This window comes from Argiope bruennichi, chromosome 2 (genome assembly GCF_947563725.1).
Source record: "Argiope bruennichi chromosome 2, qqArgBrue1.1, whole genome shotgun sequence".
NCBI lineage: Eukaryota > Metazoa > Arthropoda > Arachnida > Araneae > Araneidae > Argiope > Argiope bruennichi.
In genome coordinates this window covers 9,221,762-9,247,626 of record NC_079152.1, presented here as the reverse complement: position 1 = coordinate 9,247,626, position 25,865 = coordinate 9,221,762, and the positions used below count along the sequence as shown (strand labels likewise).

General features: G+C 30.8%; 1 protein-coding gene across 1 annotated transcript; it reads left to right on the top strand.

Moving 5' to 3' along the window:
* Window positions 1–4,385: 4,385 nt before the first annotated feature.
* Window positions 4,386–24,171, top strand: LOC129958808 (glutamate receptor U1-like). Its single transcript, XM_056071500.1, has 7 exons — window positions 4,386–4,408; window positions 5,170–5,257; window positions 10,022–10,180; window positions 13,023–13,170; window positions 15,810–16,054; window positions 19,031–19,311; window positions 22,762–24,171. The coding sequence occupies exons 1-7, from the start codon at window positions 4,386–4,388 to the stop codon at window positions 22,985–22,987; spliced, it is 1,170 nt and encodes a 389-aa protein (XP_055927475.1). The 3' UTR covers window positions 22,988–24,171.
* Window positions 24,172–25,865: the final 1,694 nt, after the last annotated feature.

Here is a 25,865-nt window from a genome sequence, read left to right as displayed (position 1 = left end):
ATAGTAACATTTGTATATTTGAAGAACTATCGGCGTATGACTCTGCGTTTTAATGTGCAGATTGTAAACGCTCGATACATAAAATAAACATTTCTTATTTTAGGATATTACGACCAACGATTTAAAGTATTTTAAAGAAATTAAAATAAAAACACAAACTACGTCAAATCCAAGTAACGGCGAGCATCTCACTCGTTCTATTTATTTTTACAATATAAATCTCGTTGCCAGATGCAACAGCAGAAAAATAGTTTCATTTAACACAAAAATAATATATAAAATATTTTTGATGCAATTACTTCAAAAACAAACATGAACAATTATAACAATTAAACAAATACAAAACATTAATAATTATTTATAATATTTAGTTACGTGTGAACCACAATAACTTGCGATGATGAGTTGCGTTACTCACAACCTGTTCCTACATCACTCCCTTGCCAGTAACGAAGTTACGTTAATTAGAAAAAAAATTGAAAATGACATTTAAATTTAATATGAATAGAATGCACTAGAACAACATTTTATGCATCGTCTGTAAAACGCACAGGTCGTTTTATTTTTCTTCCACAACGTGTTTGTGTGGTTAAAGCAGGCAGTTTCTCGTCCTTTATTGAATCACTTAATGCATTCTTATGTTGCATCCTTTCAGTTGAGCCACTTCTTTTGGGTTCACAAGATGCAGGACTGTTAACAGTTGATGGCAATGGAGCATCAGAAGTGTCAAAATGTGTTAACTTATAGGCTGGTTTAATTCGATCAATAGAAATATTTACATGTTCACCTTTGATTAATAACGTGAAAAATTTTTGCGTTCGTTGTAATACTAAAAATGGTCCTTCATATGGCGGTTCTAAGGGTTTTTTTACGCGATCAATCCTAAGAAATACGTGAGTAGCTGTATTTAAATCTTGTGGGACAAAAATGTGTTGTTTGCATTTTTGGTTGGGTATTCTTGGTTTTACTAACTGCATCTGTTTTCGCAGATTATCAACAAAAGAATCTGTAATGGACACAGTTTTCGAATCTTCAAAAAACTCACCAGGTAATTTGATAGATTTACCAAATACCATTTCGGCTATTGTAAAACTACAATCGTCTCGAAGAGAAGCTCGTAAACCCATGAGAACCGTAGGCAACGACTCAGTCCATCGAATACAGTTGTGGCATCTAATGGCTGCTTTTAGCGTGCGATGTAGGCGTTCTATCTTTCCATTGCTTTGGGGATGATAAGACGTCGTATGCCGTAATTTTACACCACAAATGATTGCTAATTTTCTGAATAATTCTGAAGTAAACTGAGTTCCTCGATCCGTAACCACGAGAGAAGGTACTCCAAATCGTGTTATCCAGCATTCGTAAAAAGCTTGTGCAACAACTTCAGCAGTGATCTGTCGTAAAGGAACCACTTCCATCCAAGATGTATGTCTATCGATGCATGTCAAACAATAGATGTATCCATCCGATGGAGAATACGGCCCAATCAAATCAATATGAATTACACTAAAACGATCATCTGGCGGTTTAAAAGTTCCAAATTCGGATTTTGTATGCCGCGAAATTTTATTTTTTTGGCAATGGAGACATGCTCGTGTCCAGTTACGAACTTCCTGTTTCAGTGAAGACCAAATGAATCGTGATGACATTTCTTTAACTGTTGTACGAATTCCAGGGTGAGATAAACAATGGATTTGTTGAAACATCCGCATACGGAAAGGCTTTGGAATAAAAGGTCTAACCTTTGATGTAGATGTGTCGCACCATAAAGATTTTCCGGATGGAAGTTGACACTGCTTAAATTTCAAGGATTTACTGTAAAGTCGCAGTTGTTTCAGTTCGTCATCATCAGTTTGGGCTTCAGCAATTTGATCATAGTCTATAGTTGGCAGGTTAACATTAGCAATTCTCGATAATGTATCTGCGACAATATTTTCCTGACCCTTTACATGACATATATTTGTGGTAAATTGAGAAATATACTGTAAATGTCTCAACTGTCTTGGCGACGCTTTGTCGTTCTTTTGCTTAAAAGCAAAAACTAAAGGTTTATGATCAGTGAAGATTTGGAAATCTCTACCTTCCAAATAATGCTTAAAATGTTTTACGGACAAATAAATAGCCAAAAGTTCACGATCGTAAGTCGAATAATTGGTTTGTGCCTCATTTAACTTTTTTGAAAAAAATGCGATAGGTTTCAACCCATCAGGTTCGTGTTGTTGCAAAACTGCTCCTATAGCCAAATCCGATGCGTCTGTGTGAAGAGACAGAGGATAATCGGAATTTGGATATGTCAACATTGCAACTTCTGCTATATCCATTTTGCATTTTTCAAATAATTTTACAGTTGCCTCACTCCAAGGCACTTTTCTCTGATCTTTCTTTTTGGCACCTTTTAAAAATTCATGAAGAGGGGCTTGAGTTGCCGCAGCATTTTTTATGTATGGACGATAGAAGTTTAGCATACCTAAAAATGTACGCAATTTTTGAAGGGTGTTTGGCAATGGATACTCTAATATGGCCTTTACTTTTTCAGGCAGAGGCCTTGATCCTTTAGCCGAAATTTTATAGCCCAAAAATTCTAGTGAATCAACTCCGAAAACTGATTTGCTGACATTTATGCGAAGCCCGTAATCATTTAAGCGTTGAAAAACTATTTTGAGATGTGAAAGATGTTCTTCTGGACTAGAAGAGGCAATCAATACATCATCTAAATAAGGAAACACAAAGTCTAAATTTCGAAATACTTCGTGAATAAATCTTTGGAATGTTGCCGGAGCATTCCGCAAACCAAAACTCATTCTGTTAAATTCGTAAAGTCCAAACGGAGTAATAATAGCTGTTTTTTTCTTGTCCTCCTCTGCAACAGGAATATGAAAATAGGCCTTAAAAAGATCAATTTTAGAAAATATGACTTTGTTTGGCAAAATGTGCTGAAAATCTTCGAGTCTAGGAATTGGATATCTATCTGGGAGTGTTTGGTCATTCAACCTTCTGTAGTCCCCGCATGGTCGGAAAGATCCATCTTTCTTCGAGACCATATGCAGTGGACTGGCCCACTCTGATTTAGATGGACGAATAATATTATTGTCCAGCATAAACTTAAATTCCTGTTTAGCAGTTTCTAATTTCTTCGGATCTAATCGCCTTGCTTTAGAGTACACTGGTGGTCCCCTAGTTTCTATGTGGTGTTTTATAGTATGCTTTACATCAGAAATAAAAAAAATAGGTTTTGTAATAGATGGGTACAAATACAATAAATCTGAATATTTACAGGCACTGTACATTGTATTTACACTGACGTTTAAGGCAGGTGCAACTTTACCTTCAGTAGAGAGGTTAGTTATTCCATCAATTAATGTTTTATTCTTAACGTCAACTAACAAATGGAAACGATTTAGGAAATCTGCTCCTAAAATTGGCTGTTTGATATTTGCTATGACAAAAGGCCATTGGAATTCACGACGTAATCCCAAATCAAGGGTTAATACTTTCGTTCCATATGTTTCAATTTCAGTTCCATTTGCAGCATATAATTTATAATCACTAGTTGAAATTTGTTTTGCGGTATTGGGAAAAATGCTAACATCAGCTCCACTGTCCACAAGAAAACGCAAACCCGTTGTTTTGTCAAAGACAAATAAACGGTATTTACGGCAATCTTGATTTACTTCCGCAGCAGAACTCGCCGTTAAGTCTGCTGCTGATGCTAGTTTTCCGAATTTGCATTTTTCCACTCGCAAGGTTTCTTGCATTTATCGGGATGACATTTTGCTCCAAATTTATAATGATAAAAACAGTACTTACCAGCAGGATTAAATCGTTTACGAGACGCGCTGCGCCCCCGATTGTTTTGATTAGCAGCTCTGCTCCTTGAACGACTGCGTTCAAGTTGTAAGCGGTTGATTTTACGCTCTAAAGAAACAATCTGCGAACGTAAACTATTTATTTCACTATCCTGCTGTATATCATCTCTAGATGTAGCATATATTTCCCGATTCGGATGCATTTCTACAATACGGTCAGCCATTTCGGCAAGTTTTTGGATATCTTCATTGCTGACGATTAGGATATTTCGGATGGAATCCGGCATTTTTTGAAGAAATAGAGTTTTCAACACATTATCCGAAATCCCATCTGTCGCCAAACTACGCATTTTTTGAAGTAGTTGAGTTGGCCGTAAATCGCCTAACTCCATTTCTGACACGAGACGCTGAATACGTCTATTTTCACTTTCTTTAAAGGTATTCAGCAATCTCTCCTTCGCAGCGGTATATTTATTTTCATTAGCATCAGTGACTATATCCCATAAATTTTCAACAAATTTTGGTTCCATCTGCGCAATTAAATAATGAAATTTTGTTTCCTCCGATTTAATACCACTAATGGAAAATTGCGCCTCCACTTGGTAAAACCAAATTTCTGGCTTTTCTGTCCAAAATGGAGGTATTTTTATACTAACCTTGGCTACTTCACCATTAGCTGAAGTTTCCGTTGCACTTAGTTTCGGTTCGTGTTTTTCGCTGGTCGCCATTGCAGTTCTGTTTCCGGGTCACCACTTTATCGGCGTATGACTCTGCGTTTTAATGTGCAGATTGTAAACGCTCGATACATAAAATAAACATTTCTTATTTTAGGATATTACGACCAACGATTTAAAGTATTTTAAAGAAATTAAAATAAAAACACAAACTACGTCAAATCCAAGTAACGGCGAGCATCTCACTCGTTCTATTTATTTTTACAATATAAATCTCGTTGCCAGATGCAACAGCAGAAAAATAGTTTCATTTAACACAAAAATAATATATAAAATATTTTTGATGCAATTACTTCAAAAACAAACATGAACAATTATAACAATTAAACAAATACAAAACATTAATAATTATTTATAATATTTAGTTACGTGTGAACCACAATAACTTGCGATGATGAGTTGCGTTACTCACAACCTGTTCCTACAGAACCATAGGCGTCTTCTTGGCTCCAAGCCGTAACATATGATTTATTACGTTGAATATATTTATGAAGACGGCCTGTACCCCAACGTGTAACTTATATCTGAAATTTTGGGGCACCTTATATTTGATAAAATGTATCTACTAAAATAGCAGTGCCTTCTCAAGCGAATTAAAACTGTATATTTTGATATTGTTCTTTTTTTAGCGTCACGTGGATAAGAGAACCTGACGATAAGTATGGAACTTGGGAAAACAACACTTGGACTGGGATGTGTGGTATGTTGTTCAGAGAAGTAAGTTTTTTCTTCCAAACAACAAAATGATTCATTTAGATACATTTTCTGCTTAATCTTTAATTAAATGTAACTGTAACTTCAGGCGATTATAATTACTGACATGCGGCTTAGTGATTATTTATTTTATTAATTTTGATAAACCACTGTCAAATAATTCAATGTTAATTAGCCGCGTTTAGTATATCGAGAATACTGATTGTGTCAATTTCAGTTGAACTTTTTATACATTACTTGATGCTCATGTTTATAAACATTAAATTGATATAGACATTAATGTAATGTAATTTTAATAACCTTATATCTTTTCGGTTTACCATGTGCATGAGTCTGTCTGATATAATCAAGTTCCATGACATCAGAGTGCCATTAAAAACTTTATTTCAAACTTTATGCAATGTATCATAAGTCTTAAAGTAATTCCATTTCTGATTTATCAAGTAAACTAACAGTTCGTAAATAATAAACAAAATCTCTCTCTTCTTTAACTCCCAACGATCAAAGAAAATCCCACCATTAAATATTTCATGAAACAATGGTTTGATTTTAATTCAAATGGTGAGATATGTTATTGAAAATTAATTAATCTGTTATTGAAATTAAATAAAAAAGTTATGAAATTCAAAATTTAAAAAAATGCACATAACTAAATTGATATCATTAAAAGTAACTTTTTACTTCTAAAATTAATTATGTGCAATAATATATTCGGAAGTTAATGCGGAAGAATACGAAAATCATGCTTTATTTATTTGATTAATCAAAACATGTATACATGTTATAATTAATAAGTAGTAAGGATAGATATTTATTTATGACAATTATTATTGTACCACTCTTGGTGCATTCAAATTAATTACGGAATGTATCGGAATGACATTTCGTTATAGAAAAGAATTTCTGAACTTTTTGTTTGATCGAAGCAATTTTCAGAAATCAAGTGTATTACAGAAATCCATGTAAAGAGTCAGAAAACAAAGCTTCACTAGCCTTAAACTGGATAAATAGGTACAAAAATTCAGAAAAAAATTCTGTTCGTTTTCGTTATATAGAACAAAAGAAAATTTCAAGCAAGATATGTTTTCCATAAACTGGCGATCAATCAAATTCTTAATCTTTAGGTTAGAACTACATTAGTTGCTGTTTAATTCTCTGCAAAAATACCATTGCTTTCGAGTTTGCTTCTCGATTATCTCGAATTTTGCCATTATATTCGGGATATGATAAATATATTAGGGATTTCCATGCAACCGCCTTAAAATAAACTTATGATGTTCCTTAATCAAAATGCACTTAGATTTTTATCTAGTTTTTTTTATTGTGGTTGATTTACATGTTTAATTTCAGTATTTGAAATGTGTGAAATGAACAAAATACCAATTATCAGAGTTTCTAATGACAGCGCAATGCAGAATTTTTTTTTTTCTATTTCAAAAAGGAATGATAAATTTTTAAGATTTCTATTAAATAACAATACAGACACTTGGTTTTATCCTTTTTGAAATACGATTAAAAATTTTAAGAGCGAAATTTAAAGCTATGTGGTGCAGGTTTTATCCCAGGGTTGTGTCGAAATATATGTGAAAGTCAAAATCATTTAGTTCCCTAGAGTTCAATAGTTCTGATTAACTCTCCATTAGGGATTGCAATACCGAATCAAAATTTCAATACCGGTATTCGGTATTTTTTAAATCTTAATACCGGGATACCGGTTTCAATACCGGTATTAGAAATTTTAGAAAAAGAAAGAAAACACACGTGTTTCTTTGTTTTATTTGCCAGTTTTGTTAGAGAGTGTAAATATCACAAAAAATAATTTGTAACTTATAAATTATAACAGTATATAATCACAAAAAAGTAAGGGAACCTCTTATTTATTTAAATCACAAAAAAAGTGTAAATATCACTATTCAGTCTGTGGTACTATTACAAATTTTTGAAATGTGATCTTAAAAAAAACTTAATGTATCAATTGTACTGTCATTAAGCCTGAAAAGTAATTTTGTGCAAAAATGACCAGCTGTCGTAAACGCTCTTTCGGCATATGCGCTAGCTGGTGGTACTGTTAGCAATGCGAGATATATCTTTTTCAAGGATTTACCTCGAAATCCCTCATCTTCAAATAAATCGATTTCTCGTCGGATGGTTTTGGATATAGCTGATTTCTGTATTGCATTTTGGTTCGTTGAATTTTTTTTTATTTATCGCTAATTCTAATTTTTGTTCAAGAGACAATTCCTTTTCACTATCGACAGTAGTGACATCATAATCTTCGATAATTGAACCGAATTCTTCTGAATGTAGATAGGTTTGTGGGTAAAAAATTTTAAGAAAATTTACTCTAAACTTAATCAGATTTGAACTGGTTATTTTCTTTTCTTCCTTTTCATTTTCATTTTTAAAATCATTATAATTATGTAAATACCATAAGACATTTTCTATTTCGGTATGCCTTTTTTCTGTGCGATTTTTCAATGTAATATATAATTCTTTAGATAGTGATGTGTGCTGTTCTTTCATTGACTGCAACATGAAATTTTTGTTGCATTAGCTGTTATTAGAATCTCTCCGACATAATGCCTCAATAGTCAGTTTCATTGGAAGTAGAGCTGATATAGTTCTGGATATTAAGTCGAATTCACTATCTGAAAAAAATAATTTACGGGTTTAAGTCGATTATAGCTTTGTGGATTTCTCAATTTCAAAAATCGCTCCATCATTAGGAGTGAACTGTTCCAACGTGTTTTAAAATCTAATATTAACATATATTCTGTTTTATTTTCAGTTAGTATATATTTTAGTAATATATCCTTTTTTATAGGGGAGCGTTTAAATATCTTAACAATTTTTCAAACTTTATAAATTATAGGAAGCAATTCTTGATATATTAATATTTCATCGTCATTAGCAATATCTTCTTCAACAATTACATTGTCATTATCTTCATTGTCAATATCACTCTCACTTTTACTCTCTTCAAAGTTGGAATACGAAGTTTCTATATCCACAGTATTTGGATTCTTCTGTTCTTTATTTTTTTTAATATAATACATCTATTACTCCTAATTGAATTCCATGTGCATAGCACAACTGCTGATTTGCACCAATCAACTTTCCAACTTTTTTTCATAATTGTTGCTCCATCAGTCGTTATGGATACAATATTTTCTTTCAGTGATAATCCATGTTTCGCTAATTTAGATTTAAGCAATTAATTAAGCCATTCATTAGCTAATTAATTTCATCCGTTAAGGAGACATAAAAACAAAAATGTATACTATTTTACTATGTTCGCGATCCCTGAACATATAGTGGAGACCATTTTAAAAATTTCTAGTAAATACCGAAAAACCGGTATTTAAACTTGTGAATACCTGTATTACAAAATTGTACAAATGGCTCAAAATACCGGTATTCGGTATCCCGGTATACCGGTATTGCAATCCCTTCTCTCCATAGGGAAGAAATTCACCTGAACAGACATAACTGCAGAGTAACCTAAAATGAGAGAGGTATCTTTATACTCGAAACTTAATATCTATACACAATGTTATACTAGGGGAATCAAAAAGTAAAGGAACTTTTGCAATTTCTCTTTGCAGAGTTTGTTAACACTATTAGTATTCAGTGCTCAATTAGTGTAGTCAGCAGCAATTCTATGTTATGTGTGTCTCTTATTCCCGCATTAGTCGTTGAAGTGTAGCAAACTATTAAATATGGAAGCTCCATTGTCGATCTGCTCCAAAGAGGAAGTAAGGACAGTTATTCACTTTTTGTTTGCGGTAGGTGCTAATCTGCTAAAATTATTCGTCGAAGGCAAGTGCAGTATGATGACAGCTGTTTAACGCGTAGTAATATCTACGAATCGATAGAGCACTTCAAATAAAAAAGAACTTCTTAATGTGAGACGAAAGATCAGGCAAGCCATCAACATCAACCACTGAGGACAATTTGAAAGTCATTGAGGGTATGGAGATGGAAAACAGATGAAGAAATGTCGTGGAAAACTGCGAAAAGGTGTCATCCTGCAGCAAGATAACACTCGACTACATTCTACCCAACAGCTGACCATAACAATAAAGGAGTTAAAATTCGAAATGTTTGAACACCCATACAATCCAGACCTCACTCCGAGCGATTTTCCAAATCACTGAATAAAGCGCGAAGGAGAAGAAAACTTGCTACCAATGAAGAAGTCATTAATGCGGTTCAAAATTGGTACAGATACAACTTGTGCTCTGTGACTTGTGACACAATGGCAAAAGTGCGTTGAAATCCAGGATGATGTAGAAAATATGTAGAAAAATGTGTGTTTCAGTTTTCTATCATTAGAATATATTCACCCTTTCTCAAATGTAACTTTACTTTTTGACTCTCCCTTGTACACGTATATGAAAATCATTTTGTTCGTTTGTATGTTTGAACCTTATACAATTCAACATCCTTGACGGATTCGAGTGAAATTTGGTGCTCATGTTCTTTAGTACCTAGTGGGAAAAATTTTATAATTCTCAAAAGGAGGCTAAATATGAGTTGAAAAAATTTACTTTTTCTACTACAACTTCTTGAAAACTGAATCTTTGGATTTTCTGATAATTTCAAATATATAGACGTCTAAATTGTAAAATATATAACTATTAATAATTGGCATGCTATATGCACTAGTCCCTTTTTGATTCTAATATTAAATTATTAAAAAGTAATTTCATGTAACGAACAGCAACAAAGAATGTAAAAAGCTTAACCTTTACATTTTGAATTTAGGAAGTTGATATGATTCTCAATCCTCTACTACCAAGCGCTGAATTTGCTGAAGTGGCCTATTATACAAATCCTATAACATATGAAGCTTTCACATTTCTTTCTGGGAAGAAAAAACAAGACGGGGGCCTCTTTCTCTATTTCAGCGTCTTGGAACCAAGTGTGAGTTTCTATCTTATTTTTATTTAGCTACCAGCTGGTTCGCCACTATTAATGCTTGTAAAATTTTAAATTAAATTTTTTATATAACTTCATTTCTTAATAGCTTCTCAAGAAAATATTCTTAAGCTTCGAATTTTGATAATCATATAATTCATTCATAAGATTATGGAGGCCTTAAACCGTACTGTTCATTGTACTATGTATTTCTCACTAATTTTCGTCAGGATGATTAAACTGCAGTTAAAATAAAAACATCTTTTACTGAAACCGGAGGATTTTTTTTTAATATGATGCTGAAAATAGAGTCGTTCAACATCGATATTTTATGTGCACTACTGAATAATTTGGGTAATATCTTAAAGAATTGTTCAATAAATTTTCTTTATAAAATTCAGTTTTTAGTTCAAAGGGATTTAAATGAAGTCAATAATAATATTTTATTTTGCTTTGGTCAATAAATATACTTCAAAAAATAAGGAAATGTAAATTTTATACAATCTTTTAGTCCTACGGAATCATATTCTGAGAAATATTCTTGAAACTTCAACTTTTTAATAAATGAATGAACGTTTCCACCTTCTGCAATCAAACCTGACTGATTTATGGAATTTTAAAATTTTAGAACAATCGCTATTTTCATAATATTAAACCAATCAGTCTTGAGAAGCCTGGTCAGTGATTGGTTATAAGCTTTTTGAGACGGACGAAGAATGAATAGTTTTACGAATGTTAAAGATATTAAAAATACAATTTTTTGACAAGCTTTCTTCACACAGAAAACTCTTTGCAGATGCAACAGAAATCCTAAAGAATTCTTTCAATTTCACCAGACCACTTTTATTATTAATTAAAATTATAAACCCTACAGTTTTGTATGGCTTAAAATTTTAATGAGAGTGATCTGATAAAACTGAAATAATTTTTCAGGAATAATTTTTTTTAATTTTTTGAATCTGCAAAGAGCTCTCTCGGGGATTCTTTATTACATTCAAACATTTAGAGCATTTAGTCAACTGCTAGCCACCTTTAGTGACCAGTTGGTTCTCAGCTATGTGGTACTAAAGGTGATATTTTAATTTCTTACTTTGATTAGGAAATAATTATAATAATATTTAATAAGATAATATTAATTTTATTGTATATGTATATTAATACATAAATTATCCTAATAAAGTCCCATGATCTCATAAAATAATTAAAGATTTAATCGTCCATTTATTCTGTCTTCTAACTTTCGGGGTATATTTTTCTTATTCCTTTTTAGCCGCCTTCCTCGTCCAGCTTGTTCGTTGTTGATGTTGGTTTTATTTAGTTTCAGTTAAATCGTTTAGACATAGTTAGAAATTCTGTACTAGAAACTTCCTAATAAAGACGAGTGCCACAACATCATAGAGCAATTAAAAACAGGAATATCCGTTTCATCTATTTTCTAAATTTCACAATATTAAAGCTTAACATTTTTATCATTCTCAGAAACTACACAGATATTAAACACACTTTTCCTTTATCTTTCAATAATGAAAGAAAATCATTTGATTAAACAATTGGTGAAACAATGAAAAAGGCTTGAATTTCAGGGTAATAACGTAATCTATTGTTGGAAATTAAGTAAAAAGAATTTAATTGTCAAAATTCAGCAAACATTTGCACTACTTCTAAACTGGTATTATTAAAAAGACATTTTTTTTTTTAATTTTGGAAAAGTGTAATTTTCTTGCTATAATATTTTTGAAAACTATCAAGGAAAAACGCCAGCTTACTTTTTTCAATTAATTAGAATTGTAATAAAATGTTTTAAGAAATCGCACCTAGAGGTGAATTCCCATTCTCCAAAGTATATATGCGCCAACTTTAGCAGGTGTAGATCAGACGGTCTGGCCTGTAGAACGCCAGCATAAACATAGGAGCACACAGACACGTTCATCTTTATTATTAGCAGCGATGTGATCTGTATGTAAATTATTAAACAGAATCTTTCTCACATTGTTTTAAGCAGTAAAATAAATTCGAGTGATAAAAAATTAAAGAACAATGAAAACGGTTTGAATTTTAGTTCAACAATGGGATCTATTATTGAGGATTATACGAAAAATATTTTTAAAAAATTGTCAAAATTCATGAAAAATGAGCTCGATAATTAAATTGATTCATTAAAAAGATAATTTTTTGAAAATAATGTAAAAATCAGTTTTTTGCAATTATAATTTCGGAAGTTAATGCGGTAAAAAAGCAAATTTCATTCCATTTCACAATAGAAATTTTAATGTTGCTTTATCCATATACAATAATATACTTTGGAGCCGAAATTTGCAAATAGTAATTTTATTTTTGTGACTGATATGAAAGAAGACTATTTTAATTACTTTATTTTTCTCCCAATGCTGCTATAAATAGATTGTTTGCCCCTTCAACAACCACCTGTTTTTCCAACATATTAATAGCATTATTTTAATAAATGTCAACCAACTTTGATGAACTAAATATCTCATAATAACAAAAGAATAATTTTAAGTTATATTTGTGCAATAAATGTAGAACAGCTTAATTGGTTGTCTAAAATTGCAGAATAAATATAGAACGTTCCAATTGTAGAGAGTCGAAATGAATTGGCGAAATCAATCCGATTATTTATGCTAATGCACTTTTAAAATAACCTCAAAGTTGCAAAATATTTTCTAAATGAAGGTAGAATGCTCAAATTATGTATTTTATTTCGTATTTCTAATTGGATCTATGGTTTTAAGAATCGGTTTTAACTGTGGTTTTTTTAGATGACGTTCGCAGAATAACGGCTTTTCCCTATGACGGATTGGCTCTAACGGATTTTGGATTTATTTTTCAGGTGTGGCTTAGCATGGGAATGGCTCTGGTAGTGATTTCCCTGACTTCTGCTTTGCTATACAGAACGATATTTGATGAAAAATGGAATAAGTGGATTTTCAGCTTGGGCCAATATTTTTGGGTTTATGTAGCGTATATGTTACGCCAAAGTAAATATAAGCATTAAGTGTTATACTTATCAATTCAGTTTTATTCAATTTATTTATAATCAACTAAATTCCTAAATAGCTGCCTATCTATACAACATCAAAAGTAAATTCTCCTCCAATATTAAAAGACTAACCGCCTTTGGTGACCAGTTGGTTCTTTGGGATTAACGTTACTAAAATTTTCCATTAAATATTTCATGTAATTTAATTTCTAAATCTTCTTCAGTAAAATATTTTTGAGCTTCCAATTTTGAAAGTCATAAAACTCATATATTTTGAAAGCCTTACACTGTTCATTTGGCAGTTCCAAAACTTTTTGTTTGACCCCTTTCAAATCAAAAACGGGAATGGTTAAACTTCAACTAATGCAAAAACTTTTGTGCAGAAACCAAACATGTTTTTTTAAAAAATATGAGGAAATAAATTGATTCAGCGTATGTGTACTATAAAGTAATTTTTTATAATTTATGCAATATCTCAGAAAATAATTGAATAAAAGTTTTTCTAATACAATACAAAATTCTGTTTACTACATTAAGAAAAATGTATTAAATATGGCTCATAAGACCGAGGATCTATATAAAAATTTTAAATTCGTAATTCACTGGTGCATTTATTAATTTAAACTACATAAAATATAATGTTGTACTTTTTTATACCATGTTTCCTATTAGATATATATGATATTGTTAATGGTTTAGAAATAAGCTATGGAGTCAAGATTAAAGTGAATATCCTGTATATGCATACAGGATACATGTACTTAAATAATACAGGATTATTGGACTAATAATATATATCATTTAACAGGCTACATAAAAATTTTCCTTGCATTTATTTTCGAAGAAAATATCATGTTCCTTGTTTATTTAATTTCATGCAATCATATGATGTTTGATAATTATAATTTTCTATGCTTAGTTTATGGATGGACTAATTTGATCTGTTAATCTTAACTTTTGTCAATGTAATGGTAATACATTGATAAAAGCTGTTTTTTTTTATGACGTTAACTTAGTCTTGAAAGTTGCATTTTATAATTCTTTTAAATAAAATATCATGTTGAAAATACTAGAAAACACTTCAACGGCAAAATAATAAGCATATAAGACAAAATATTAAAATGTATATATTTTTTTAATTTAAAGTTGATTCAGAAATTTTGTGCTATAATATTTTCAGAAATAATCGCCAAAAATTTCACCTAATTTGTAATTAATTACAGCTTTAAATAATCTTTCAGAGGGACTCAATTTCGCCCTCTGGACCAAGTTTGATAACTCTTAAGTCAAACAATCTGTCTTGTAGAGCGCCAAAATGTACATACACACAGATGCATACATATTTTTCTTTATTATAAATAGAAATAAAGATAGAAAAGACATCGAAGTTTAAAGTTGGTAGATTCAGTTAGATATTACTAGCAAACGTAAAAGTTGGCTAAAGTCCTTAGTTAAAAGCGTCTTTTTTTTATCTCTATTTGGCGCTTTTGCTTTCCCATGAAATTATATATATAAAGTGAGATCAAAAGGCTAAAGGATGGATTTTTTTTTCTTGTCGTTGAATTTTAAATTTATGCTCCTTATCAATATTCTATTCAAAAAAAATTTTGTATTCTGTGCAAGTTTTATTTTGACAAGCAGCAACACTTAAGGTTACTTAAGAGTAAAAAGAATATGAAGAGAGGATGGGTTATTGACGTCACTGTGAAGGAAACGCCGATTTTTTCCAATGTCAAGTAATGAAATAAATATCAAGTTTAAGAGCTCTTTTAGGAACGATTTTTTTTTCTTTGCATGATTTTCTATGGAAACACTAAGTTAAAATAGTCAAATACTTAAAAAGAGCAAAAATTTGGAATATTTAATCAATTTTTTTTCCTTCTTATTTCCAGTATGATATCTATGTAAGAAGTGAGGAGATTATTATGTTTAAAGTAGATAGTGGAAGTTGAAATGAGTAAAAATGTGCGGAAATATGAAATTTTCTTTCTATTGTTTCATCATCGAAAATGTATGTTTTATATTCAACTAAAATAACATTATAAAATATATTGTTCAATAAAATAAAGATTTGAAAGGCTAGAGAACAAAGTGCATATTAAAGACTTTTCTCAAAACGATTTTTTAATTAAACTTAAATATTGTTGAAATGTACCGTATGTCTTCTTACTTTTTGAGGAAATTAAATAAAATTAATAATAAAGATTTCGGTAAAACATTAAAAGAAAACTGGATATATATCTTACGCTTTTTAGATATTCAAAATTCAGTTTTAGCTCCGAAAAATATAAAATTCTTATCTAAGTTCAGTGCTTGCATAAAAATATTTCTCAAAAATATTAACATTTAATTTTAATTACAAAACACATTATACACATTTTTCCAAATAAAGTTACATACGAAATGAATTGGGAAGTTAATTGGGAAATAATAAGGGAAAAGATTTAAAATTAATTGGGAAGTTATTTGGGAAAAATAAGGAAAAAGATTTAAAATTAATTGGGAAGTTAATTGGGAAAAATAAGGGAAGAGATTCCGAATGAAGTCGGCTGGTGAATCTTAAAAATTATATTAGAGGGGGGGGAGATTCTATCGTTTTATCTATTTTTGAATGAAATGTCCTTTTATTTCCTTCAGATCCTCACGATAAATGGCTACTTCGCGAAGAAAAATCTTTTTTGTCGCTTCTGGTTGTGTTACTCATCACTGTCTGGGTCATAGGAGTCTCCTTTCTTGTGATGACGGTTTTTCAGAGTCTCTTGGTCTCAAAGCTCACGATTATCAAAAGTATTCCTATCATTGATTCGATGCAAGATTTTGTGAGCAAATCGGAAGTAGAAGGTGCGGTGCCAATAGAAATTGAACTGCAAGAAGTTCTAAAAGTAAGTAATTGTAGTTGGTTGATTTTTCAACGAATGAAAAAGGCGTATGACTTTGGTGGACAGTGGCGTTGGCGTAGCTAGGGTGGAGCAAGCTAGGCAGGTACCTTGGACGCCAATGTCAGTGGCAGAAAACTGAGGAAAAATAGTTGCATCTTAAGGGAAAAGTGCCTTTTTATATATTAAATTTTATTCTTTACTCATTTCAAAGTAATTAAAAGTTAAAATGAAGATTTTTTTCTCTCGTTTTACTATCTCAGTTAATCTCTAAACTTTCAAATTACAAACAACTATTTTAAGTTTCTTGCTCAAACTTTATCGTTGAAATTGGCAAGTGAGTCACGAACGTTTGAACATTTTTTTTATTAATAATCAAACATAGATATGTCGCAATAATATCTAAGAATAATGTGAGTAATAATTTATAAAACTGAATATTCTAACCTGTTTATTTAGAATGTTTGGAAAAAAACCAACGTAACAGCGGGCTTTTTATAAATAAATCAGATATGGAATATTTTTATTCATCGAACATTCCTACTGGTCAACAAAAAAGATATTGTTTAGAGTTTATATTAATTATATCTGAAAAGAAAGAGAAGGGAATAAATTTCACGAAAAATAAAAATTCTAAGTGCAAAAATTATGAGCAAAAAAATTTTGCCCTGGTGAAAGCTGGCATAGATGTAAAAGTACCATTCATCTGGTATTTATGACTACTTTTTATGATAGGAGTGAAATTACTTCGTTATGCATTCTAATCACGGAACAATGAAGTAAGGAATTTCGACAGTTTCTTTTTTTCGGGGGTGGGTGGGGGGGGAGGTCTATTATTAATAAAAAGCATTAAAATAGCGCACTTTCTATCTTGGAGATACTGTTGACTTCTCTTACTAACTGATTCGTTTGAGAATTTGTTACACAATAAAAAATTTTTAATGTGTTGCTTAATAAACACAATATTCTTCAATGAGCGCTTAATCGCAGAATTTCTTATATAAGCTATAAGAATTATAAGCTATACAAATTATACAATCTCATTGAAATCCAAAACAGAAATAAACAGTCTAAATTTCATACAAATTCGAAATATTTTCATATTTTGAAGTTCAGTACTGGAATCTCATTTATGTTTTTTTTAAAGTAGCATTCTAATCTCGTTGTCTTTATTTAATATCCGAGTTGTATTTTTGAAATTTTAATAAATTATTTTACATAAGTAAGTTTTTTTATTACTCTGTATAAATAAAGGTTTTAATCATTATTCTATTTTCTTTTTTTTTTTCTATTTTTAATAATTCTGATATCTATTGCTTAGTTATTATGTTGGATTCTTTCGATGAAAAAGAAAAGAAAAAAATTTCCAAGTCCATATGTTATTAAAAAAAACGCATCTCAACGGATCCTGAGAAAAAGCACCCCACTTAAATCTTTTAACTCTGTTTTAAAGTGGAAAGGATTCAGAATCACTATTCAATTTAAATTTTATATTACCAATTCCTTATTCTACTTTTATTTTTTTGAAAGTTGTTAATTATTATTAGATTCCTAATTCAATGTGTTTCCATTTTTAAAATTATATTGAAAGATTTATCTTTTGTATTTTATTAAAAGTATTTTCTAATAACTGCTTTAATTGCTTGCATTGAATTGATAACTTTCAATTTATATATTGAGAAATTCGCCATGACGTTAGAATTTTTATAAGACTGGGCCTTGGAGTTTCATTAACAAATCATACAATAATCATTGTTCATTAATTATCTTTTACGGTATTTGATATCGTCTTTTAAAAAATCAAAACTCTATACAAAAAAGTATAAGCATGCGTATTTATTACAATTGAATTAAATTCTTTATATAGAACATTAATATGTTTAAGTTATAATTCCTACTTAAATATTTGTAAACACTTATTCAATTAAAATTGCATGTAATTCATCCTGTAATTTCAATTTAATTAGTTAATCATATAGATTTCGTAGTGTCAACCAATTTTAAATTAGCTATTGAACTTATTTAATTTTTGCTAAGCTGAAATGATGTAATATCTTCCGCTTTTTGAGATAAATACTAACAACAATACAAAATAACAGAATGCTGCTGTTATAATTAAATTTTAGTGCTTGAATAAAATGATAAGGAACTGAATGTTTTGTGAATCCAGTTAAGTGGTGAATCCAGTTAATTATTTAGACCTTTACATTCAACTTCTGAAACGGCAGTGAAAAAAAATGACTTTCTAGAAAACATACCATTCAATGTAAATTATTTATCATTTTGGTCCAACATGAAATTGATTTAAATTATTCTCAGTTACTTAAATAAATAATGTATTGTTTATTAAGGAGTGGTTTAAAACTGGTATTTTTTGAACAAGAGATAATCATAGTGCTCCACACTGAACTTCAAAATCATGACAAAATGTATAGTATTACAAATGCACAAAACTCTATTTTCTTCAATTAAAATTGAACAATGTTTATATAAGAGAATAAAATAATATGATAATTATAAATAGTGTTCATTCTCGGATTTGGAAACTTTCCACGCTTTTGCGCATGCGTCAGATGGTTATTTCTTCAAAAAAAGGGGTGAACGGAAAAGTGAAAGGAGGATATGTTTACATTTAGCATTAGGAATTAATCGCATAGATAGGAGGCGTAATAAGAGCTGATTTTTATTTTCTTACATGTCACCCCTTAGAGAAATACAATCATCGAAAAATGCTAGTCTGGGATTCCTGAAATGAGCAGTACATGTGTTAGAATGGCAAAATAAATTTATCGGAACTGAAAAACATATTAATTTCTGGAGATGCTTTTATTTTAAATATAAGCAAAATCACTAATTAGTTAATTATTTATTTAGCAATTTTATAAATTATAGCATTTTAATCAATAATTAAATTATCGTTTAAAATATCACAGTTTGCAAAATTTTATTGAAGAACTTCTATTTATTTTACCTCTTCACCAGGATTCAGGTATTCCTCTGTACGACATGGCGTGGGAAAAAATGGAGAAGACATTGTCTATTTCCGAAGAAGTATTCTCAGATCTCTCTTTCCATAAAGTGGAAATGGGGGAAACTTGCATAGCTCATGGTCAAGTGTATCTCAAAAGTGTTCTTAATGATTACTTTAAGATGCATGGGAGGTGTGATTTTCATCTCTCTAATAACTACTTCTTTCCTTTTCCTTTACTAAATGCGTTGCGAAAAAATCTTCCAAGGAAGTTCCAAAAGAAATTTAACAGTGGGTAAGTCACATTTTTAACTAGCGAGTTACATATTCCCTTTCACTTTTTAGTATACATAGACAATACTAGCCTCTTTTGTCAAGCAGTTTGTACGCCAAGATTATTGTGTTTTTAGGTTAGTTATTAATTATTAAGATGCGATGCATTTCTTTAAAAAGCATTTCAACTTGTGACTCAATACGAAATAAACCTATGAATTTAATTAAAGTAGTTTACAGCAAATTACAAAGTGTATATATTACGAAATAAAAGTGAAAGTGAAAATCCTGTTACGGATTTAATGATTAGCAAACACACCTGCTTGAATATTTTGATGGAGAGTTTGAATTACATCATAGCATTTAAAAGTATCAAATTGAATTAAAAACATTTTTAGAGTTAAATGAAAAATTGTACGAAAATGAAATTTAATTTGAAGGTAAGTGAATTAATTGAAAGAAATTTTTAATTAAAAGGTAATTTTTTTTTAGTTTTAAGATAATACAAAAAGCAATTTTATAAGATTATTTCAAAAATATAAATATCAATTTCCATTGGCAAGTCATAACGATTATGGCTAGACTTAAAATTAATATATGGGCACCAAAATTGACAAATTTTGGAGCGATTTCTCACCAAATACAAATATGACAATTTTTATTGCAACTTTAAAAGCTGTTTGTTAGCATTTTTGGTATACGCTCAGGATTGCAGACTTTTAGAGAATTTTTGGAAGATTGGCACGATTTTAATGTGCTTGGCGAGAAACCGTACATTAATCTCAAGTCTTACCCCGATTGCTTATATGGCAATATTTAAGCCTATTTTTCCATTTGACTGAACTTATTTGAAACATATTTCTTGAATTCTTTTGTATCTTCCTTCCTCTGATTGAATGTCCTCTTTGGTGTCGTGGCGAACTATCTCACCATTAATAATATTTCTCAGCTCCATTATTTAGCTAAGCGAAGCGTTTAATTCAGTACAGCTGTAAAAATGTTCATTGAATGAAATAGTTTGAAATTTGTATGATATTTTGTTTATATTTGACTGTTGCCTTTTGACATTTGGTAATAAACTCGATTTCTGTGCAACGTAACGTTAGTGTTTTGTATATATGTTGTTATTGTGTTTTCACTTAAGGCACTTTACAAGCCCGCTGTCAGTTATCCGTCAGCGATTTCAGCCGAGTAAGCATCTCTTATTTTTACAGTACCGCCTATTAAAGCCAAAAGTACGACTTACCTACTCACGCGTCACAACACTTTTTACGGACGGACTTCATTCATGCATTTCATTCACTCATCCACAGATCGTAATTTAGACCTGAATCAGATCAACCCTGAACCAGTACCTAGTGGTATTACTCTCGACATGGAGGACTTTGTGACCACGATAGATTTATACATGCGCCAGCCACCACACACACGGAGAGTCTTCAGCGGCGGGGTTCGAACTTGCATTCCAAAGGTTGCGAATCCAACACCCTACCAACCAGGCTATCCCGGACGTTTTGTATATATAGATAACACCACCTTTTCTGTTCTTCTCATAAAGCCTGTAACCACTGAATGTATCATGGGGGGAAGGCAGCAAATCATCTAAATTCACTGTCAATTCAACACAAAAAAAAGTCTCCCCCTCCGGCCGATTTTCATTACGTATTATTACATTTATGTTTCATCTATACTTATATAAACCTCAATGTGTGTGTGTGTGTGTGTGTGTGTGTGTGTGTGTGTGTGTGTGTGTGTGTGTGTGTGTGTGTGTGTGTGTGCGTGCGTGTGTTGACCCTCTACATGCCAGACCGTTTCATCTACAGCTACCAAATTTGGTACATGCATACCTTGGAGGTCGGGAATGTGCACCTGGGATCCCTTTTTATGAATTTTTAATTAGAATTTTAATTATTAAAAACTAACTTTCCTGCCAAAAAAAAATCTTTTCATTTTCCCCACCGCCAAATGAGTAAGGCTTCAGTTTTTTTTCCCAACAGTAATGAGGCTAGGCTTCAGATTTTTCGGTCGATTATTTCAAGCGATTCTGTTTATTTTCTTAATGTTTGATGTCTTTAAAATTAAACACTGTTAATTAATCGATCTTTCAGATTCATTCAGAAGTACTTTTGAATTAAAATAAAACAGAATAAAGGAAATTAAAAATTTCTAATCTGCATAGCGTTACCCCAACTGGCGTAGAAAAATTCACGCATTTGCGTTACCGTAACTGGCGTTGAAAATTCACGCATGCGCATTGTGTTCTGATTGTTGACAAAAATTTTCAATGGCTGTTGAAGTGATTTAAATTATTTTTAGATTAGTTGTGTGCTTTTGTAATTAAATTGTATGTTATGTTAGTTATATATATATTTTGTATATGCTTATAGTTTTAAGCACATCGTTTTTTAAGTAGTTTTTTAACCTGTTTTCGACCAATTATTTTAAACGATTATGTTTATTTTCTGAGTGTTTGATGCATTTAAAATTAAACATTGTAAATTAATCGATCTGCTCATGATGAATCTGAGAAAATTTTGTTGACAAATTCTTGAGATATTACATAAATTAAGAAAGATAATCTTTCTTTAATGTCCATAAGTTTTAAATGCTCAGTGACTCTGTTTTCAGTAATCATATTATTAAAAAGAAGCTTTATTTTAGTAAAAAATAGTATTATATTAATTGAAAATTAATCATTTCCACTTTAATTCAAAGCATAAATTCTACAGGATCTAACAGAAAATAACAGAGATACATATTACGTTATGGCTGAAGGCTTTTATAATATTATGAGTGAATTATATGAATATTAAAATTTGAAGTTTTAAAATATTTTGATGAAGAAGCTATTAAAGTAGAAATTACATAAAATATTTAATTATTAAGATTTTGACGAAGCATTAAGATTGGCGAACCGGCTGGTCGCCAAAGGCGGCTAGTAATGTAATAAAGAACACCAAGTATATAATTTCGAACGTCTTCGTTTCAACTGATTGAGTTAAAATTTAAATACAAAACTATCATTTTGGTTTCAAAACAGCATACCAAATTTGATTAATCTAAGTTGTAGATTATCGTATTTGCTTACATGCAGATAAATAGACAGGCAGACGGTCATTCTCTTGACGTATTTCGTCTAAAATTCAGTCCATATCTGTCTTTTTTATGTTAAAATTATGAACCAAATTCCATGCATATGCTTTGTTTACGATAAAGTAAAAATTAATTTTTATTAATTAATTTATCCAATATTTTGATATCATTGACACATGTGGTTTCTAAAATCGGCAATTCAGTTCTTATTATACAAACAAAATTTTAACATCTCTTGTGTATTATGTTAAAAATAATTTTTTTCCTTTCGTTGTGTACACTGAAGTTATAGAAATTGTATTTGGCGCAATTTATCCACGTATTAAGTAAAATTGTATCAAAATAGCATGATAATTGAAAATGTTGTTTTCCATTTCAGATTATCGCAACTCATTGCGAGCGATATCAGTGGAAAATGGCTGAAGACTGTCTTTGAGGGATCCCGATTATGCACGAGCTATTCGGAGAACACCCTCAAACCCCTTCAGCTCAAGAACATCTTCGGGGTGTTGCTGATATGGGGAGTAGGGACGTCACTATCTATTTGTTGTTTCATCGTTGAAATTTTTCTCGTCAAACAGAATACCCAGAACTCTCATGCTTAGAGTGATTGGAGTGCAACAGACTGAAGAATCTACTAAGTTACAATAGTTTTATGAAAACTTAAACAACGAAAATTTATATAATGAAGTGACAAAAGCCATGGCATACTTCCTAATAACATGTTCTAACTTGTTTTCTCCGGCTAAGTGCTGCAATTCGAAGAGGCATGATGCAACAAATCGTCTAATGTTGGCTACAGAATTATTGAGCCATTCTGCCTCCATAAAAAGTCCATAATTGCGAAAATATTGCCAATGCACGAACTGACCTCTCGGTTTTGTCCCATAAATGTTCTCTGGTGATCTAATTGGCTAAATAATTCCCTGGAATTGTCCAGAATGTTCTTCAAAACTGCAGTTTGCGCCACTGACTTGCATAGCATCTTGTTGACAACTTGGGTGCACGGTCACACTCGAACCCTGCCATCAGCTCTTACAAAATGAAATCTTGACTTATCGACCTAGCCACAGTTTTCGAGTTTCATGCCGTCACGCGATATGGTCATGTATGATTCACCCCAGAAGAAGCTCTGCAGGCGATGTTATGCTATTCGTAAAGGTGTTTGGATCTGTCGTCTGTTGCCATAGCCCATTGAAGCCATATTTTGTCACGCTGTCCCAACGGACACGTCCATCATATATCCATATCTATGTCCTAACGGACAGTCCGTCATATGTAATCACTTTGAAGCCTCCGGTTATTTCATGTATTGTTGTTTGTCTGTTAACACTGACAATTATACGACACGTCGTTGGTCTTGGTCTTTAAGTACAGGCGGCCGACCACTGCGTTGCACATGGTGGGAGATTATGCCTGAAATTAGGTATTCTCGGTGCACTCTTGACACTGTGAATCTCAGAATACTGAATTCCTTAACGATTTCTAAACTGGAATGCCCCATTTGTCAAACTCCAAATAACATTCCGGGTTCAAAGTGTATTTATTCCCGTCGTTTGACTATAATCCCATTAGAAACCTTTTCATATGAATCACTTAAATACAAATGAAAGGCCTATCAATGCATTGCCCCTTTATGAATTTTGAACATGATACTATTGTTATCTGTATATCTGCATACTGCTATCCCATGAATTTTATCACCTCAGTGCATAATATAATTTCATGAATTAAAGCAAATTAATATGTATATATTTATATGATTGCAAGATATTTCTTGGATGCTCTATCTCTTTCTGCCTAAACTTGTTACTTGAAAATCAGCTTCGATGTACTTCATGTTTAAATTTATGCATAATCGGGATTATTTAATTAATAAATTGGCTAACAAATTGACTTCTCAAAGTAATTCATTCATTAATCCTTTGTATCTAAATCATATTGTCATCTAAACTCTCTCTATTAAACCCTCTACAGCTCCAATTACAAACAGAAGTATGTAGAAAAGCTCGTTACTACGGTGATACAAAATAGCATCACGGGCGCCGAGAAAGATTTATTACTGTTTCCTACAGTCACCTGCTTCTGATCAACTCTTTTCGGTTATTCCTGGCAGTGCAGTATTTATTTATATTTTTTATTTATATTTTTTTTCTTGCCTTAGAAAATATTTTACGAAGAGAGTGGTTTAGTCAGAAAGTAGACAAAATTTCTGATTTCGTACTTTTCCAAATATGAAGAACTGGAAATGCAAACTCATTGACTTTCTTGAAATTTTATTTTAGATTGAATTCATTATTCAGTTCTCTAAATCTAAAAAATCTAAATGGTAAAAATATGCATCTGCAGAGACATTCTGTGAAATTTTTTAATTATTTAAAAATTAAGCAAAATTTTGACACTTTTGGTTATTGCTAATAACTTCAAGAATAATTATTGCAAAAAAAATATTACTTACTAATTTGTTTTTTTTATTAAAATTATTTATATATCAATTTAAAGTGCAAGTAATAATCTTCGTAGCTATATTGGCAGAGTATTTCACGATATATGGTCTCATTTTTTTTACAAATTTCGTTATAGTAATATATGCTCAGGGTCGTATAAAAGGGTAAATTGCGTTCCTAATGATGGAAGGAAAGAATAAAGATTATAAAAACAAATCTTAGAACTATGATCGAACCTAAATTTCGTGGTTCACAACCAAAAAAAATTTCCGATGCTATTTTAGAGAGTTATGTTTAATAAAATACTGACTTTAAAAAAAAATCAGAAATTTTCATGAATTTTAACCACATTTTCTGAGCAATACATTGTACGCGTTTTAAAATGTGAAGAGTAATATTTCTTTGGTTGTAATATTTAATGCCATCTTACTTTTTTAAAGATTTTATCAGAATTTTATTCAAAACATATTCCGACCCAATCCTCCATTAGATTATAGCAATTTCAATTAAAATACTTCAAACAGGATATCGAGTTATAGAAAGTATTTATTTATTTCAAATCACATTTTTTTATTTTTATGCCATATCTACGTGAAATTTAAATGCTTTATAAAATTATTTCAGTATTATGTTATTTAATGTTGTTATAATTGTTTTAAAATGTTGAAGTCATTATTTAAGAAGTGGTAGAAGATAAATGCATAAATTATTTTAGTTATAATAAAGTCATTTTTGGAATTTTCATTTTTATTTATCATTTTTCAAAAGTAACAGTTTATTTTATTCGGTAATTTCATCTGGAAGTTACTTTATGGGACAGCTTTAATTTCGAATTCCTGATATAAAAATAAATATTTTGTTTTTTGTATATTATTTATTGAACTATTATTATTTATTGCTATAATCTAATAAGTATACTTAATCAGGTTAACTAGCCAGTCTCAAAAGGTGGCTTGCATAATTTAAATTTAAAAGCTTTATAAAATGTGAATTTCAAAATTCTAATATGAGAGTGTGAGAAAATTGCTCCGATTAA

Excerpts from the sequence above, each read along its gene's own strand:
- LOC129958808 (XM_056071500.1), top strand. The coding sequence starts at position 4,386 with ATGGAAAATTGCGCCTCCACTTG. Across the intron at positions 5,258-10,021 it reads GTGGTATGTTGTTCAGAGAA|GAAGTTGATATGATTCTCAA; the intron begins GTAAGTTTTTTC and ends TTTTGAATTTAG. Across the intron at positions 16,055-19,030 it reads AACTGCAAGAAGTTCTAAAA|GATTCAGGTATTCCTCTGTA; the intron begins GTAAGTAATTGT and ends CCTCTTCACCAG.